Raw genomic sequence first — 20230 nt, forward strand, 5'->3', positions numbered from 1 at the left:
CATAAACTTAGCGTAAGCTGGCCTCCCGAGGATAGTGTGGTACTGCGATTCCCAATTTACTACCTCAAACTCGATCCTTTCTTTCCTGAAATTGTCGGGTTTCCCGAAGACGACATTTAAGGAAATTCTATCGAGAGGGTATGCTGGCAAGGTAGGAACAATGCCATGAAAACATGTATCACACTCCTGCAACATATTGGTTGTGATGCCCATATTATTGACTGTGCTTGCTAATATCAGGTTCAATCCGCTTCCACCATCCATGAATACTTTGCTCATGTTGAATCCTCCTATATGTGCTTCGACTACCAAAGCTGCATGACCTGGTCTTGGGATAGACATCGGGTGATCAGCCCTGCTGAACATGATGCCTGCACAGACCAGTCGATGAATTTTGGGACATTAGCCATGGTGCTTTCTGCAAGGTTGATCTCTTGTGTACTCTTCTTCATCTCTGTTCTAGAAATGCCAGTTTTATGAATCATGCTCATCTTCCCACGAGGTGGAGGAAAAGCTTCATTAGAGGCACGAGTTTGAACTTGCTGAACTTGATGCTGAGGTGGCAGTGGTGGGTTCGGAAGCTGTGAGTGCCCTTACCCGACTCGTAAAAATTCTGAATATCGATAAATTGTCGAAAGTCCCTGACCAAATGGCTCGACTTTTTGGTGTTATCATTGGGGTCGATGTACGCGTGTATGTAACATGGAGCATTTAGCTGTTCGGAAAACAGTAACTCTGGGACCCGTGGTGGCCGCTCCCTATAGTTGCTGCGATTTCCCCCAGAACCACTGCGGTTGTTATCCTGACGATCATCACGCTTATCACCACGCTGATCATCGTACCGGTCAGCACGTGGATCGAAATATCTGACAGCTACAATATTGGTGTCTTCATACCCTCGGTCTCTTATCTTTTTGCGGCGGTCATGTCGATGGCCTAAATCATGCTTCTGATCATCATCTCTGTCGTCACTGCGCGGACGTGGCTTCCTCACGTGATCTTCTCCATCAGACAACCTGTTGGCAATCTCCATAAGCTTAGTGATAGTCTTTGGTTTTTTCCGGCCAAGTTCTTTGATGTAGGATTCTTGTCGGATGCCATCATTGAAAGCATCGATCGCTCTGTCGACGGAAACATCTTCGACGGTGTTTAGGAGTTTGGTAAAACGTTCGATGTACGCACGCATTGATTCCTTCGGCTTCTGCTGGCAATGACGCAACTCTTCAATTCCAACGGGCCTTTTGTATGTGGCCTGGAAATTCTTGACAAAAGCATCAACTAAATCTTCCCAGGAATTGACAGATCCTTTCAGCAGGCCTCTCAACCATGCTCGTGCCGAATCCTTCAGGTAAAGTTGCAGGCACTACAATGATGCTATTTGATTTCCCTTGTGTAAGATCACGGTTTGAAGGTAATCATCTATCCAAGACCTCGGCTCCTGCTTCCCATCATACTTGGCAGCGTCAGTGGGAGTAGGCTTGAATCTCTACGGTGGCATTGTCTCCTGAATTTTGTAGCTCGAACAATCGGCTCCTCAAAGCTCACCATCGTAATCCTGAGTTTCCTCGGAATCATCATTGTCATATCCTTCCCTTGCAAAATGCCGACAGCGAGCTTTGTCGACTTTACTCTGTGTAATATCGTCGCGAGCATCTTTCGAACGATGCTTAGATCCACTGCCCTGATGCGTAGTTTTTTCCTTCCTAGGGGTGTGTTCATCTCCAAGGATCGCAAGGCTTTCCAAAGCACCCCCGATGTGCTTGCACCATTGGACCATTGGGTGTCAGCCGGTGATTGATTAAGTAAGCTACTGAAAGGATCGTATGCCGCACCTAGAGGGAGGGTGAATAGGTGCTACCCAATTTTTAGTTCTTTTTCAATTTAGGCTTGACACAAAGGTAAATTTTCAAGATATGCAACTATGTGAATTTACCTATATGACAAGGTCACCGACTAAGCAAGATATAGCTACGCAATATATAGGAGAGATAACAGGATAGAGGTAACCGAGAGTGGAGCACACGGAGCCCGTAGTTCCCTTCCTTTGCAAGAAGGTACGTCTACGTTCAGAGGAGTGTGGTCGCTACGAAAGCCAGACCAACGCCACGAAGGCTTCACTCAGGTCTCTTGTGAGCACCGCCACGAAGGCCTAGTCCACTTCCACTAAGGGATTTCCTCAAGGCGGAATCGGGCCTTTACAAGGTTCTTGGGGCACACATCCACAACCAAATTGGAGGCTCCCAAATCTGTAACAACACAACAATCAACAAGAATATATCAACAACAAACAACTAGGGATCCAAAGAGGAACACTAGAAAGGGGGCCCTCAACAAAATGAGGGGGGAAATGCAAATCGCTTCGGTGAAGATGTAGATCGGGGTCTTCTCCTCCGATTCTCCAAAGCACAAGGAATTTGGATGGTTGAGGGAGGAGATCTGACGATTTTGGTGTTCTTGGTGGCTTAGCAATGGTGGAGGAAGACTTCAGGGTTTGAGCAACATTCCAAGGTAGGGGAAGGGTCCTTTGTATAACCCACCAGCTTTTCTGCCCGTTGGAACGGTATCGCCGGCAGTGCCACCCCTGAGATGGCGGTAGTGCCGGCCAAGACTTGGTTCAGCTGGTCGACAGGGCAGGCCGGCAGTGCCGGGGTGCATTCACCGGTAGTTCTGGCCCAACACCACCGGCAGTGCCGGCCAAGGAAATCTTCAGCTTCTCTTCTTTTCTTCCTTTTTGAGTGGGTCAAGATTTATCAGATGATATCTTTTCTATATCTGTTACTCACTTAACACACAGTTAGATTGTCACCGGTGTTGTTTAACAAACACACAAAACCTTAGAGATCATGAAATGCTCTTTCAATCTCCCCCTTTTTGGTGTTTGATGACAATACCGGGATTTCGCAAAGTAGAGAGCAAGAATAGCATTGTGTTCGAAAAAAGAGAGAAAATCCCCCTAGATGTGTGCATACATGAATTTTTGTGTTTGAATACAGATGCACACATTAGGTATAGAGCAACTGTAACTTTCAAGGTAGTAAACACAATGCTTATAAGACAAATATGACAGATAATAGATGGAGGATAATAAAAGTTGAGATGTGGAGATCATACCCTTCCGTAAGGAAATCCTCAACTATGTATAAACTCAAACAAGAGTCCCATAATCATATCATGCATCAATTTGAGATAAATCCATAGAGAAGTTTAGATATATAAGTTGATCATACCATTTCATAACGACAATCTCAACCATATTGAATTCCGAAAACCATAACAATATGTCACATACTAAACGGTCTTACCACCACACATAGAATAGAGTTTTAAACAAACATAACACATGATAAAGTTCAACATAAGCACAAATGATAAATGGAGGACACAAGCTTTAACGGAATGATAAAAAGCAAATGCTTGTGCCTCAACCCAAGAAAATCCTGTGCAAGTCCTACTAGACCTTCTTCTCCCCCTTTGGCATCAAGACACCAAAAAGGAGAAAAGAAGCGATGCTACAACGTCCCATCGAAGCTCAGATATCCTCGGATGATTCCTCCGTCTCTTCGTCATCTTCTGATTTTGCAGGCTCAGGCTCATCAACTTCATCATCACTAGGGGAGCGCTGTCGGCGAGAAGGACCGGGTAACCCAAGCTGCTCAAACTCAGTCACATTGCCATGCTTTGACATCCATTCTTCCTCAGGAGTAATTATCTCTTCTGACCCACTCTCAACAGGAATGTCCAGTTTGCGCATAATGAGCTTGGTGTTCCTCCTGTCCATCTTCCTTTCCTTATGAGCTTGGAATTGGCGTCTGTTGATGTCAGACTTGAGACAAAACATCTTGGCAAGCTTGGCCTCAATACGAGCAAACCATCCATTGTCAGCAGGGGGAACATACTCCATATCCGAGTCCTCTTCAGCAGAATCATCATCACCGGGAAGACGAGGAGGAAGGGGATGAGGCTTAACCTTGAGATCCTTATGTTTGTGAGGCAGGAAGGTAACATCATCAGCAAGTTTGCCATACCCAGCATTTTCCCAGCGAGAGCAAATGAAGAACATGAAGTAGGGAGCAAACACTGGAGCCTTGCGAGAAATGATGCAAGACTAAAACTCATTCCACAGAAAATTCATCACATCAAGCTGAAGACCGGTGTCACGGTTCTGGTGAGTGAGATACAGAAGGTTTCCAAGATATCCATAAATTTGATCAACGCAGCCAACCTTGGGATTCAGGACCTCTCGGTAAATGCGAAGAAGGATGTCATAAACTGGGCGAAGAAACTTCTGAGAGCCATACACCACTTCTCCTTCAAGATACAGATCAACAAGAAGAGCCTTATCAATGGGCTTGGGAGTATTGTGAGCCCGAAAGAATCCTTCCTCATTGTCAGAAAGCACTGGATAGCCAAGACACTCTGCAAATTTATCCCAGGTGCCGTGTAACATGCGACCCTCGATCATCCAAGTCATCGTCTTGGCATCATCATTGTCAACATATACCGTGGAAAATAATTGACCAATAACATCAACACAGTAAGGATGATGAAACTTCATCAGCGGAATAAGACCAAGTTGCTCACAAACCTCTCGAGCTTCTGCAAAGTACTGAGCATGCTTATCCATGTGAGCAAAGTTGATATGATGCATAGGAGCAACTCGATAGGTGGCATCAGCATAGAGATCATCATAAGTCTTCTGTTGATATCTAGTCCAGAACAGCTCAGAACAATTGTCGGCCTTGGGTGTGATATAGATATTAGTCTGACGCAGGTCACGCAGCCGAGCATACTCATGATCAGGCCATTTCCCAACGGGTGTGCCTCGCAGCCTTCTGATGATGGCACCGCGAGGTTCCGTATCAGCCACGCCCTTCTCCCGACGAGACGCTTTCTTTACCGGTAAGATCTCAGCTTCAAAATCAGTAGGAACAGCCTGTTTGCCCGAGTTTGATCGATGAGGACCACCGGCACCTGAGATAGCAATGGATAGATGGAAAAGATGATAAGGTACACTAAAAGAGAGAAAATCTGACAATCAGTGCATGGCGAATGAAATGTTCGAGATACAAATGAAGAGGCTAGAGAAGATCTGGCAACAGCAACGACGGCACGGGTGGTATGGGCGGCAGTGCCAGCCCAACCGGCAGTGCCGGTGTGCACAGGGCGGCAGTGCCGGCCCAGCGGTAGTGCCGTTGAGGACTGGCCGGCAGTGCCAGTCAAAACAAGAACAACCTAGATCTGTTGCAGACTCACACATTGTTCCTCAAATTTCCATCAAGTGATGAAATAGTGTTATCACCAGAATTTGACCGAGTCAGAGGTGGGCCGCGATCAAGATGGATTTGAAGAATATACATGGTAGAATTACATGAATCGGCCTGTTATGCTGAGTTTGGGCTAGTTTGCCTTTGTATCTGTAACATATTAGGATATGTGTCGATTAGTTAGAGTTTTGCCCGTGCACGGTTAGGTGCACGCCTAAATTAGAAAGTCCCCTGGACTATAAATATGTATCTAGGGTTTATGGAATAAACAACAACCAACGTTCAACCAAACAAATCAATCTCGGCGCATCGCCAACTCCTTCGTCTCGAGGGTTTCTACCGGTAAGCGACATGCTGCCTAGATCGCATCTTGCGATCTAGGCAGCACAAGCTCCACGTTGTTCATGCGTTGCTCGTACTGAAGCCTTGTTGATGGCGAGCAACGTAGTTATCATAGATGTGTTAGGGTTAGCATAGTTCTTCGCGTAACATGCTATCGTAGTGCAACCCTTGCATATCTAGCCGCCCTCACACCTATCTTAGGTGTGGGGGCGGCACCCCGCTTGATCATTATTTAGTAGATCTGATCCGTTACGATTGCTCCTTGTTCTACAAGGATTAGTTTAATATCTGCAATAGTTAGGCCTTACAAAGGGGGGGAGGATCCAGCGGCGCGTAGGGTGTCGTTCGCTAGTCCTAAACAGGATGTTCCGGGGATCAACTTCGTGTTGGTTTTTAGGCCTTGTTTAGGATCGGCTTACGATCACCGTGCGTGGCCGCGAGGCCCAACCTGGAGTAGGATGATCCGATTATGCGGTGAAAACCGTAAATCGTCGTAGATCTCATTAGCTTTATCTTGATCAAGCAGGACCACCATATATTCGTGCACCCCGTACGAATCATGGGTGGATCGGCTCCTTGAGCCGATTCACAGGATAACCCGAGAGCCGATCGAGGCTCGTATTTAATGTTTACGTGTATGCCATGCAGGAAACTAAGCGAGGCATCTCCATCACCTTCCTGACCAGGTATAGGTCAGGTGGCACGCCCTTGCAATCAGCATCGGACGTGTGACCAGAAGGCTTTGCGGGCCGTCGCTCGGAGGGACCTTAGCCAGCCGCAGCTCTAGGTTGTTCCCGGCTCTACGGTGTTGCCCGTCGCTGCCCGCCGGTGGGTTTCTGACGACAACACATTCTGGCACGCCCGGTGGGACAAGCTTCTACATCAACCACATCGCCATCTACATCTGAGATGGCGGACGGCACGCCAGTCACCTACGAGGAGCTGCCCGACGAGCTCAAGAAGAGGTATGACGAGATCAAAGTCACCCTCGAAGCCGACCTCATCGACTCTTTTCAGAGAACCCGTTCACATGGCATCAGATGGAAGGGGTTCTCACCGCAAGGTGCACTCGATGGGATAGACCTCTCTGCCCCGTCGGAGGAACGCACCAGGTCCCTGCGGCAGGAGATCAACTACTTGGTGGCTCACTCGCTACACCGTCACTCTGAGAACCTGGTCAACACGTTGGAGCGTGTCGCTCTTCGCGTGATCCAGGAGATCATGAGGCACCAGTACTGTGGCACCCCCGGGATCAGGGTTAGACAAATACCAGATATGCGTCTGACATAAGCCTAACCTAGAGCTCGAGAGACTACAGTGAGAGAATCGGTAACACAACAGTGACTCTACGACTCAAAAAGTAATACAAGCTCATAACTGAGCGAAGAACCAAAGTATTACAAGCAGAGGTCACTGACCTGGCAAACATCAATCAACGGAAGCGAAGTTATGCTATTAGACATAGCAAGATATCAAAAAGGCCTAAGAGGCCAGGAGCATAACGGCGACGTCCCAGCCCATAGATTCCAGGCTGCCACCTGGGAACCCCAAGCTACTCGTCGATGTCGATTAGAAACCACCATCTGTTGGAGCGACTTCGTCTGAAACAAAAGCATGCAAAGCTGAGTACAGGGACTCAGCAAGACTTAGTACAACCTTTTAGCAAAGCTGGTATGTGGGCTTTCTGTGGAGCTTCTTTTGCGTAAAGCCAGTTTTCCTTTGTAAGATAAGAGAGAGAAGAAACTCGACTACTCAGAACCTTTGAAATGGGATAAGAGAGCGATATCTCTATCTCTATTGATCATCATATTGTATCCACCAATCTTCATCATCTCGAACCACTATCCTCGGATCACCCCCTCAACACCCGAAGAAGGTGTCCGTAAGCACACATTGGTTGCCAAGTTTTACGATTAGGTTCATGTTGTCTATGATCACAGAATTTGTTCCCAAGTCGTCCATAACCGTGGACACGGCTTTTCGAAAAGATTTAACCCTGCAGGGGTGCACAACTTTACCCACACGCGCCAACCGACTCTTAATGCCAGACATTAGCTCTCTTCCTTGGAAAGCCGGCAGAGGGTGGTTGACCACGACCTTTACCTTGCTGTCGCCGAGACCATGAGTCACGCGCTAAGGATTGTTCCGCCGTAACGGGTCAAGTCCCGAAGTCGGTCCTTAACGATGTGTACCGAGGTGGGTTTCCCCAGAGGCCGCAACCCCCAGCCACCACGACCACGCTTACCTGCCTGTTATGTACCTTTAACCCCCAAGCAAAATGCAATGCATATGACCAGGTAACGCGCAAACTATGTGACTCATGGAATCTACTAGGCAAGTTAGTGAGTCGAGAGGGTACCATAATAGGGCCTCGTGTGGTTGTACGCTCGATCTTGGTTCAAGAGGCGAGAACTCGGTTCCTAGGGTCGGCAGAAACGAAACAACCCACCACATCCCAATGTGGCCTCTCGTCTGAGCCTTTAATCATGTTTATCATCATCTCTATACTTACCACGTCAACCTGTCGTGCTAGATTCATTTCATTGTAAGGCTCCAGTCCGAAGACCGGAGTAGTAGCGTAACAAACTAAGCATGGCTAAGCATAAGAGATAAAGGCTCTCGCGACGCACACATGCCAAACCTAGTTATGCTAGGAGCAGTGGATCAGGGTATCGAGGCTACAAAGGTCGGACATGCAACAGATAGGGTAACTCTATCTATCGATAAAAGACAGTTGAATCGTATGCGTTATGTAGGAACCACAGATAAAAGCATTTCGAAATCATAGATGAACCAGGTTAGGGCTTGCATTTGTCCCTGACAAACCAATGTGGATCTTCGATGCATGCTTGACTTGTCGTCGGTGGACAATTATTGACCTTCGGTGTTGTCGATCTTCATCGTCTCGGACTCGTGCTATATCGATCGCGAAGAAGCAAATACCGGAAAGGGTAAAACAACAATCAACACATGGCATCGATGCAATGCGCATACAAGGATGATGATATGTCATATTAATGGAATTGAATAGACCCTAGGTGCATCGTCAGGTTAAAGGGGTTCCGGCATCGGACACCGCCATATGAGAGGGTTCTTTTAGGGTTTCACTACATTTGCAAGTTCAAAGGTTGTAATGATGTATGAATTACTCCTAAACTTGTAGAGAATGTTTTTCTGAACATTTCGATATATTATACACCTTTTTCTGAATTAAAATGAATTACTTATGAATTAAGCAAGAATTAAACATTTTCTGAAAAATAGAAAAAGGAATTGTGACGTGGGCATGACGTCATGATGACGTCAGCCACGCCATGAGCTCCCCGTGAGCTCGGGTTGAGCTCAAATCGGACGATTTGGCCCCCGATTGAGGGCGCACGAGAGGGGAATAGATGCAGGGCGACGCGGGCGACCTTTTGGTGGTGGCGCCGCCCGTTTTGGGTCGCCGGAGCATGGTCGGCGACCATGTCCGACGGCGGCGGGCGCAGGTGCACGGTGCGGGGCCGGTGGAGGAAGCAATCGGGAAGGGGAGGGGCTACATTCGGCGGAGAAGCTCACCACGAGCGTGTGGAGCTCGACGGCGAGGCCGGAGGTGGCCGGGAACGCCGGCGGGAGGCGAAGGTCTGCGGCACGGGCGGAGCTCGATTCGCCCGATTCGAGCCGCCTCGGCGTGCGCTGGTGGTCGGAGGAGGACTGGGGCGTCACGGCGGAGCTCCAGGGCTGCTCGGCCGAGCGCGGGGTGGCGTGTAGAGGCGGCGCCGGCGAGGTCTGCGAGGCTAGGGTTTCGGCCCGAGGCCGGAGAGGAAGAGAGGTAGAGGGCCAGAGAGAGGAGAAGATAGGGACGAGGGGGACGTCGAGGGAGGGAGGGCGCAGGACGTCTCCTGGCCGTGGGCGGCGACAAGCAGGAGGTGGCCGCGTCGGGCACGCAGGGCAGGGCACGCAGGTGCCTGCCTGTGCAAGGAAGAAGACAAGGGGCATTTTGCCCAAAGCCCCCTGAGTTCTGGGGTTTTTTTCTGAAAAATAAAAACAGGGTAAAAATAGGTATAATTAGGGTATTTTGACCCAGTTTTGAGGGGCTTTTTGCATCAATTTTTAAATAGAGCAAAATACAACATTTGCAACTTTGTTTCAAACCATTTTGGTGCAAAATTTCTAAAATTTTATGCAAATGCATGCATGCTTATGCACAACTAGCAACAATTATTTTATTAGCAAACATGGGATGTTACAACTCTACCCCCCTTACAAGAATCTCGTCCCCGAGATTCCTAAGGTAGGAAAAGAGAAGGTAGCAAGGACTACGATGGTCTTCAACGAGCTTGTCGATACCACGATGGTATTCTTTGTTGAAGAAGTTGATCCACAACACCATGAATGAATTTGATCCACTACACCCTGAATGAAGCGCTTCATTTTCTTCCCTTGAGGTTGTTGCTCAACTGCACCTAAAGGAAAGAGGGAATAACTCTGGAATGATGGATCTTCACAAGATCGAGTATCTCATGGTTAACTCATGGGAGGAGTGTTGAAAAACATCTTTTGAGATAACAAACATGAAACACGTCAAGGTAACGGAGGAGACAAAAGAAGTTTCAAATTTTGGTAGGCAATTGCTCCACGCTTGACAAGATTACGAAGGGACAAGGTAGCGAGAAGTTAAACTGCCTTTGATACCATGACGAGGCACTCTTAGAGGGTGACTCGTAGAAGTACAAGTGGTTACCCAACGAGAGAAACTTTGGATTTCAAAATCATAGTCACTTTTCTGGCAAGGGTACATGAAATGATTGTTGTCTACTCAAAAGGCTATGGCCTAGATGACTGACGAATTCACACAACGTGTGAATTGATTAGAACTTCAAGTACTAACCAAAGGAAAGAGAAGGGTACTGTCTAGGGAAGTGCCAAGGATCAGCGGGGAGTGAAATTTCTCCTAACGGAATGGTTGTCACCGGAGAAATGATTTCGAGGGATTGACCGAGAGACATTTAGCAACTCTGCTTATGATGTTCTCCTTGATGTTATAGACACCAATTCTAGGCTATTGAATAGCCTTCAATAGGTCATCATGTGAAGGTCAGACTTCGGGATTGAAAAGACATCATAAGGGCAACTCCTAGAATAAGTCGCACAAGATCCTTATGGAGAGTGGTTATTCTTGATGATTCAAGAGATTATGGCATTAGGCCTTCCGACTAATGTGTTAACCACGACATCAATCTTGTCGGATTTACAAAGAGACCTATGTCAAAAATCCTTGAGAAACACCAACCATCATTGCCGCCTGAGATTCAGCTTAGGTTAGGTGTAAAGATATTTCAGACTTACCTTGTCCAATTAGAAATTTTCAACAGTTACCACCAAGGTAAAGTCGATAGATTCTCAAGATATGGACCACAATGTCAAGCTCCAAAAGATTGAGCTAGATTGCGTAATACATATGGTTGCAACTGTCAAAAACAATTGCGTGCATATGAACTTGCAATGTAACACAACTGAGTCCTTGTGGGGACATCAAAGAAGATTTTGAAGTTATTAAGCTTCTTCTCTTTGAACAAACCAGTCAGTGGCTTGGTGTGCATAGAGAAACGTTTCAAAGAATGGAGGTAACAACCTTCCATTTCAAGAATACTTCGCACATGCCTGACCGACTTGCGATGATTCCCGAGGAAAACAAAGGGACTCAACTCAGATCCACGGCGACATCTTTCAGCAAATGCACGTGAACCAGAGAAGGTCACTTCCAACATCCAGAACACATACTTCATGATAACACAAAGATGGTTCTCAAAACTTTCCAACATTACTGCCACTTGTCCATTATGAATCTTTTAAACTTGGAGGAAATAAGAATGTCATTGATGGGCTCAATAACAAACTTATCAAGATACTCCACTGACGGACTCATATTCTATATAGACTCGGCAGAAATATTGATCAGACCAAAGGATATGAAGGTATACTCAGACGAGCCACCATGAGTATAAACATCATCAAGATAGTCCTTGGAACTAAGTTTGATTTGATGATAGCCCAAACTCAAATCATAGGTTAAGGAAGACAGCAAATCCATGGGGAGGATACTATCGTACTTCAGCACGAACAAAACTAGATATCCCTTTAAGAAGGAACAAAGTCGGATAGAGCTTTTGTCTTTCAACTCTCCAAGTTGTTGTTTAAGCTCAACCAGCTAGTTCAGGGTTATCCATCATCGTCACTTGGAGAATGACCAGTTCAAAGAACCAGCATACTCATGAACTCGACAACACGGTCATGTGACAACATGGTAATACTTCTAGAAAGACAACTAGAATATCACGAACCACCGGTATATCACTGAGTTCGAGAGGGGTGCTTTACAAAGCAAACGATATGGTCTTGAGGGCTTTGGGATTAACCTAGCTCTTTGACCGAAGATGTGCGCCTGAACGAATGGACTTGGCAGCACAACCAAACTTCGCTTAGAAATTGGCGAACCAATCATGCTAAGAATGACACAAATGTCCTTGGATTTCGAAGCAATGAGAATTTCTAAGAATCTCGGATGGCCACATCAATACGCAAACCCCAACATTCCCAAGCATAGACATCTCGGAGAAAGGGTGAGTAAAGATATGAAAGAGCATCACTTCATCAGTAAGACCATGATACAAAGCACGATCTCATGATATAGAATAGTGTGATACTCTAAGGTAGAACAGAATAGAAGCTAACGAGGCCTCTTAATCTGCAGATTAAACACTTTGACCAAGTCTTAGCAACGGACGAGGTACTGAAGTTTGTTTCTCCTGACATACCAAAATGGAAGTTCTTGATGACCACAAGAGTAATATACACTGGAGACACCAATGCACATTTACACTTGGCTTCTAACTAACAGACAAAGGTCGAAAAGTAACTAATGAAGAAGAACACGATCAGGATCAGAATTTCTGAGAGGTAGATGCACAAGTTAACACTCTTGGGAAACTCATGCTGAAAAAGGGAGGTGTAGCAGAGTCACGTGCATAGATAAGGGACTCACAAAGATCACTCTTGTCATGATCCATTTGGTTCAGTGAAAGAATCTCTGCGATAGCTAGTGGAAGGGAAAGATCTTTATTGTCGTAGTTCAACACGACAATAAACACAAGCTTAAAGGATAGCTTAATTTTAATTTAGCCATCCCGATGTAATGTTTGAACATTAACACCAGTGTTCAATGGCATGGATCTTGGGTTAAAGGCCAGCTTCATGAACTAAGATTCATATAGAATCCAGCACAATCGGGGACCTTCGGTTCAAGTCCAAGGGTTAAAACCCAGAGAAAGGAGTAACCACCAGATGAGTGACACAGAGGACACTGCTGAGGTAGTGATCATTATGTAGCTTCTAGAAGACATGCATAGCTTCCAAAGTACCACGCAAATAGAAAGGAGGCATTCAAGGCGAAAGGACACCTCGAAGCCGAGAACAGAATGATGTGGAACCCACAAAATAGAGAGATCATGATGGAAAGGAAATCTTTCTATTGAAACAAAACAAGGAGGATGCACAGAGCACACACGACTCTAGAGAACTCTGCACTAGGTCAATTGGTTTAGGAACGTCATACCCTTGAGCCACCTAAGTTTGAAAGACTAGAAGAGATAGAAAAACTTTCAAATCAACACAAGGTAAGGCACTTTAGAATTAGAGCGATACCAGATAAGGAGTAAAAAGAAGCCTAATCAGATTTTCGCAAATACTTTTAGCTTTCAAATAGTTTTCACAAATACTAGACTCAACATCGACCAGTAGAAAGGGTTTTCCTACAGGCAGTCCTGCTCTGATACCAAAACCTGTGGCACCCCCGGGATCAGGGTTAGACAAATACCAGATATTCGTCTGACATAAGCCTAACCTAGAGCTCGAGAGACTACAGTGAGAGAATCGGTAACACAACAGTGACTCTACGACTCAAAAAGTAATACAAGCTCATAACTGAGCGAAGAACCAAAGTATTACAAGCAGAGGTCACTGACATGGCAAACATCAATCAACGGAAGCGAAGTTATGCTATTAGACATAGCAAGATATCAAAAAGGCCTAAGAGGCCAGGAGCATAACGGCGACGTCCCAGCCCATAGATTCCAGGCTGCCACCTGGGAACCCCAAGCTACTCGTCGATGTCGATTAGAAACCACCATCTGTTGGAGCGACTTCGTCTGAAACAAAAGCATGCAAAGCTGAGTACAGGGACTCAGCAAGACTTAGTACAACCTTTTAGCAAATCTGGTATGCGGGCTTTCTGTGGAGCTTCTTTTGCGTAAAGCCAGTTTTCCTTTGTAAGATAAGAGAGAGAAGAAACTCGACTACTCAGAACCTTTGAAATGGGATAAGAGAGCGATATCTCTATCTCTATTGATCATCATATTGTATCCACCAATCTTCATCATCTCGAACCACTATCCTCGGATCACCCCCTCAACACCCGAAGAAGGTGTCCGTAAGCACACATTGGTTGCCAAGTTTTACGATTAGGTTCATGTTGTCTATGATCACAGAATCCGTTCCCAAGTCGTCCATAACCGTGGACACGGCTTTTCGAAAAGATTTAACCCTGCAGGGGTGCACAACTTTACCCACACGCGCCAACCGACTCTTAATGCCAGACATTAGCTCTCTTCCTTGGAAAGCCGGCAGAGGGTGGTTGACCACGACCTTTACCTTGCTGTCGCCGAGACCATGAGTCACGCGCTAAGGATTGTTCCGCCGTAACGGGTCAAGTCCCGAAGTCGGTCCTTAACGATGTGTACCGAGGTGGGTTTCCCCAGAGGCCGCAACCCCCAGCCACCACGACCACGCTTACCTGCCTGTTATGTACCTTTAACCCCCAAGCAAAATGCAATGCATATGACCAGGTAACGCGCAAACTATGTGACTCATGGAATCTACTAGGCAAGTTAGTGAGTCGAGAGGGTACCATAATAGGGCCTCGTGTGGTTGTACGCTCGATCTTGGTTCAAGAGGCGAGAACTCGGTTCCTAGGGTCGGCAGAAACGAAACAACCCACCACATCCCAATGTGGCCTCTCGTCTGAGCCTTTAATCATGTTTATCATCATCTCTATACTTACCACGTCAATCTGTCATGCTAGATTCATTTCATTGTAAGGCTCCAGTCCGAAGACCGGAGTAGTAGCGTAACAAACTAAGCATGGCTAAGCATAAGAGATAAAGGCTCTCGCGACGCACACATGCCAAACCTAGTTATGCTAGGAGCAGTGGATCAGGGTATCGAGGCTACAAAGGTCGGACATGCAACAGATAGGGTAACTCTATCTATCGATAAAAGACAGTTGAATCGTATGCGTTATGTAGGAACCACAGATAAAAGCATTTCGAAATCATAGATGAACCAGGTTAGGGCTTGCCTTTGTCCCTGACAAACCAATGTGGATCTTCGATGCATGCTTGACTTGTCGTCGGTGGACAATTATTGACCTTCGGTGTTGTCGATCTTCATCGTCTCGGACTCGTGCTATATCGATCGCGAAGAAGCAAATACCGGAAAGGGTAAAACAACAATCAACACATGGCATCGATGCAATGCGCATACAAGGATGATGATATGTCATATTAATGGAATTGAATAGACCCTAGGTGCATCGTCAGGTTAAAGGGGTTCCGGCATCGGACACCGCCATATGAGAGGGTTCTTTTAGGGTTTCACTACATTTGCAAGTTCAAAGGTTGTAATGATGTATGAATTACTCCTAAACTTGTAGAGAATGTTTTTCTGAACATTTCGATATATTATACACCTTTTTCTGAATTAAAATGAATTACTTATGAATTAAGCAAGAATTAAACATTTTCTGAAAAATAGAAAAAGGAATTGTGACGTGGGCATGACGTCATGATGACGTCAGCCACGCCATGAGCTCCCCGTGAGCTCGGGTTGAGCTCAAATCGGACGATTTGGCCCCCGATTGAGGGCGCGCGAGAGGGGAATAGATGCAGGGCGACGCGGGCGACCTTTTGGTGGTGGCGCCGCCCGTTTTGGGTCGCCGGAGCATGGTCGGCGACCATGTCCGACGGCGGCGGGCGCAGGTGCACGGTGCGGTGCCGGTGGAGGAAGCAATCGGGAAGGGGAGGGGCGCCATTCGGCGGAGAAGCTCACCACGAGCGTGTGGAGCTCGACGGCGAGGCCGGAGGTGGCCGGGAACGCCGGCGGGAGGCGAAGGTCTGCGGCACGGGCGGAGCTCGATTCGCCCGATTCGAGCCGCCTCGGCGTGCGCTGGTGGTCGGAGGAGGACTGGGGCGTCGCGGCGGAGCTCCAGGGCTGCTCGGCCAAGCGCGGGGTGGCGTGTAGAGGCGGCGCCGGCGAGGTCTGCGGGGCTAGGGTTTCGGCCCGAGGCCGGAGAGGAAGAGAGGTAGAGGGCCAGAGAGAGGAGAAGATAGGGACGAGGGGGACGTCGAGGTAGGGAGGGCGCATGACGTCTCCTGGCCGTGGGCGGCGACAAGCAGGAGGTGGCCGCGTCGGGCACGCAGGGCAGGGCACGCAGGTGCCTGCCTGTGCGAGGAAGAAGATAAGGGGCATTTTGCCCAAAGCCCCCTGAGTTCTGGGGTTTTTTTCTGAAAAATAAAAACAGGGTAAAAATAGGTATAATTAGGGTATTTTGACCCAGTTTTGAGGGGCTTTTTGCATCAATTTTTAAATAGAGCAAAATACAACATTTGCAACTTTGTTTCAAACCATTTTTGTGCAAAATTTCTAAAATTTTATGCAAATGCATGCATGCTTATGCACAACTAGCAACAATTATTTTATTAGCAAACATGGGATGTTACAAGTACTCGCCGTCAGGACCAGCTCTCGGTGACAAGGGATTGACTTGTCAATGCCTATGGATTGTAGGCTAGGGTTTAGTTAGAAGTAGAGGGCAAGTAGATCTCGAAGGTTTCAGCCGAAAAGTACTCGACGACTATGAAAACTAGGGTTTGCAGACAATGATTCGATTGATTCTTCGTCCCTCGACTCCCCCTTTATATAGGAGGTGGAGCCGAGGGATTCGTGCTATACAAATTTACAGAGTCCGGGACGGTTTCTAACTCATCTCGCCAGATTACAAACAACACTCCCTATTACAACTCTATCTTTCCTTAGTAAATCTTGGGCTCCCGAATCTTCTTATTCTTCGGGTATTGGGCCTCCAGTAAACCCCGGGTACTATCTTCGGCAGGCCCATTTGGCATGCCTATGTCAGTAGCCCCCGAGATTTTGCTTGAATCGTAGAGTCAGGGAAAATCTCTACAGCTTATTTTTATTCGGAAGCTTTAACTTTTTATACTTCTTCACATAAAATTCTATATTGTACAGGGATAATGGTAGTTGGGGCTAGTTCATCTGACGGATCAGGTACTAGTTAACTGCTCTAGTGGCAATCCTCAAAAACCTACTTCAAAATCACGTCCCTGGACATGATCTCGGGATACTGGTGTAAACTTCGACAGGTGCCGCTTAAGGTCTTACCATTCTGTCGAGTCCCAGTCGAATTTATCGGGTACCTAACGCGTCCGTTAGGATTTTTCTTCGTATCTGTTGATACGGATAAAAGTAGCAGAGCGCAGTCTTTGGCGATGCCACGCCCAGCAGAACGGATTCTGGGGTCTTACCTTCGCAAATTTGCGGCATTCAGAAATTGATCGCAACTTCGGCGTTCTGAGAATATATTGTCGAGTGCTTTTCTGGCTGTTGGAATGGCACATTTTATCGAGTCAAATATGACTTATATTGCTCTCCCGATGGGAGTATATGTAGAGTTAATTATAACTCGAAATATACTCTCTTGCTTTTTTATTTTTTCCTTTGGTAATTTCATCGGGTACGCGAACAGCGTTCCCGATGGGAGTAGCCCCCGAGGCTACAACCAAGAACTTGTGCTTGGTTGTAGGCTCAATATTTTAGTCCACCTTGTCGCCATATTTTCATTACTTCGATATGATCTCTTTCTTTATCTCTCGGGTGCGCGAACAGCGCTCCCGATGGGAGTAGCCCCCGAGGCTACAGCCAAGGACTTGTGCTTGGTTGTAGGCTCCCGCAATTTCTATATTTGTCATACTCGAAAATTTACTTTTTTCTGAAGTAGCCCCCGAGCATTTGGGCAAAAACTTGTATTTGATCAAAGGCTCCCGAAGTATTGAATAATTCTTTCTGTCGCCACTTTTCTTTTATTTTTCTTGTCGACATACTTCCCTTAATCAAATTTACTTCATCCTTCTCGAATAGTCGTGAATTCTCTGCCCTGTGGGTCCATTGCTTCGACCATGTTGACACGTCGTGCAAGTGGGGGACACACGTCCTCCGCTTTTCCTGGCGCACGTACGGTAACGCCTATCTCAGTAAAAATACTGTTTTGCCCTTGTGTCTAGAAGATCCATTCTCACCACACGATTTCTTCATCCAACGGCACACTGCTTCACCCGATTCTTATATAAACCCTTCTTCAACCTCCGTTCATCCCCTTGCTTGCGCCGCTTACCTGTTCCTCTTCGCAATACTTCCCCTGCGCCCAACTCTCTCCAATCTTCCGTACGCACATACATTGCTCTGCCCACTGCCGTTGATGCCACCGCGCACGCGTCTGACTCGCCACAGCACGCCGGAATCCAAGATGGCCGCCGAGGATCTTGAGTGGGAGAGATCCAAAATCTCCAATCAAGACATCAACACGCTGAAGAGGCTCGGCCTCATGACGAAGGAGGACGCCATCCGCTTTCCTAGCGAAGAAAGCTACCCCAAGCCTCCAATGGAGTATCGGGTTAGTTTTGTTGATCACCTGATCCGCGGCCTTTCAACCCCAATCCACGATTTCCTCCGCGGCCTTCTTTTCGTTTATGGGATTCAACTGCACCAGTTGACTCCCAATTCCATCCTTCACATTTCTATTTTTATCACACTTTGCGAATGCTTCCTCGGAATCCCTCCCAATTGGGCTCTGTGGAAGCGCATTTTCTGCCTCCGCCGTAATGGCTCCCACAACGTCACTTATAACATAGGTGGCGTTGTTATCTGTGTTCGGACTGATGTCGATTATTTCGACGTCAAGTTTCCTGATTCTGTCCAAGGATGGCGCAAAAAATGGCTCTACATCCACGAAGAAAGCGCCAATTCTGTGGAGCACAACATAGTTCCTTTTGACGGAAGTGCCAGGATTCAGCGTCGCCGTTCCTGGGATGCCGAAGCTTCTGAAGAAGAGAAAAAGGCGACAGAGGCGCTCATGGCTCGTATCCGTCATCTTCAAAACACTCGAGGCAAAGAGCTATCTGGTGTTCAAATTACTGCCTACTTCCTTAGGATTAGAGTGCAGCCTCTTCAGGCTCGCAAAAATCCCCTTTGGACGTATTCTGGTGAAAATGACGCCAACAGAATCTCCAGTGATCTTTCTGTAAAGGACTTGGAAAAATTGGTTCGAAGAATTTCTCGATTAGGCAAGAAGGATCCTATTCCCTCCTCCTGTCGAGTGGAACCATACAGTGCTTCCAATCCTCTTCCCGAGGTATTTTGTCTTCTCGAAGTTCTATCTTGCTCTGAACTGTTCCTCGTATCTTATTGTAGTGGTATCTCACTTATTCTCTTTTGTTACTATTTCCTTGTAGAATCATCCTACTATGGCTTCCCTTCCTCCTCTTCCTGAGGATGGAGAGGTCGAAGAAAGAGCCGTTGTCGATGATGTCAACCAGGAGACCCCCTCTTTTGTGAATGAACCCGCAGATTCTCGAAAATCTGCGGGATCTACTGAGAAGGATGCTGCCTCTGAAGATACAACATCAGCGCAATCTCCTCCTCCTGCTGTTTCTCCGAAGAGCAAAAGGAAAAGGAGCAATGCCGAAGATTCCGGGACCTCGAAACCCGAAGAAACTGCCCCTGCACCTCGAAAAGCAGCTTATGATCCATACATCGAGAGTATCATCAGCTCGTAGGTTCCTTGCTCTTTTCCTTTTTTATTTGAAGAATTTTATTTTGCCTTGCTTTTTATGCTGCCACTATTTTGTCACAGTGATGATGAAGAAACACCAACTTTAGATGTGGCTGCTCGAACGAGCACGTCACATACTTTAGTTATTTCAGAAAAACCAGTTGAAGGGGAGGAATCGTCGCCTCCTCAACAAAATGCTGATACATCTACTCCTCCTTCGAGCCCCCGTGCCCCTTCACCCAAAAGGGCACGGGTTGAAAAGATTGTTGATCCTGCCCCTCAGTTGGGCAGTTCATCGTCTCTGCTCTTAGATGATGTAAGTCTGTCGACATCTACATTTTCATTATTTTATTTTTTCACACCTTGTCTCTTTGTCTTGCCGATGTTTCTCTTACTGTGTTCACGTTGAACAGCCTATGATCAAGGATCTTCTCCGCATCGGTTCCCAATTTATTGGGTACCGTGAATATGCTAATAGAGCCGAAGGTAACGACTTTCATACTTGTCGTTTTTCCTTAATTTGTCTCTCCTGTTGCTTGCCGCGATTTTTTGATCTTTCTTCTCTCTTTTTTCCATATCTCGACAGAGAAACTTGCAGAGGCTAACGAACGCGCCGACGCACTGGCTCAAAAACTTGAGCAAAGTGAGGCGGCTCGCAAGAAAGCCGAACTCGCTGCTAGCA

General features: G+C 46.8%; 1 protein-coding gene across 1 annotated transcript; it reads left to right on the forward strand.

Annotated features, from left to right (window-relative positions):
- Window positions 1-18132: 18132 nt before the first annotated feature.
- LOC127330176 (uncharacterized) lies at window positions 18133-19868 on the forward strand. Its single transcript, XM_051356481.2, has 3 exons — window positions 18133-19128; window positions 19229-19510; window positions 19860-19868. The coding sequence occupies exons 1-3, from the start codon at window positions 18196-18198 to the stop codon at window positions 19866-19868; spliced, it is 1224 nt and encodes a 407-aa protein (XP_051212441.2). The 5' UTR covers window positions 18133-18195.
- Window positions 19869-20230: the final 362 nt, after the last annotated feature.

This window comes from Lolium perenne, chromosome 2 (genome assembly GCF_019359855.2).
Source record: "Lolium perenne isolate Kyuss_39 chromosome 2, Kyuss_2.0, whole genome shotgun sequence".
In the NCBI taxonomy this organism is placed as follows: Eukaryota; Viridiplantae; Streptophyta; class Magnoliopsida; order Poales; family Poaceae; genus Lolium; species Lolium perenne.

What these genes read in the sequence shown, in the direction of transcription:
- LOC127330176 (XM_051356481.2), top strand. Translation starts at nt 18,196, where the DNA reads ATGCCACCGCGCACGCGTCTGACTCGCCACAGCACGCCGGAATCCAAG. An exon ending in CTTCCAATCCTCTTCCCGAG is followed by an intron (nt 19,129 to 19,228) that starts GTATTTTGTCTT and finishes ATTTCCTTGTAG; the next exon opens with AATCATCCTACTATGGCTTC.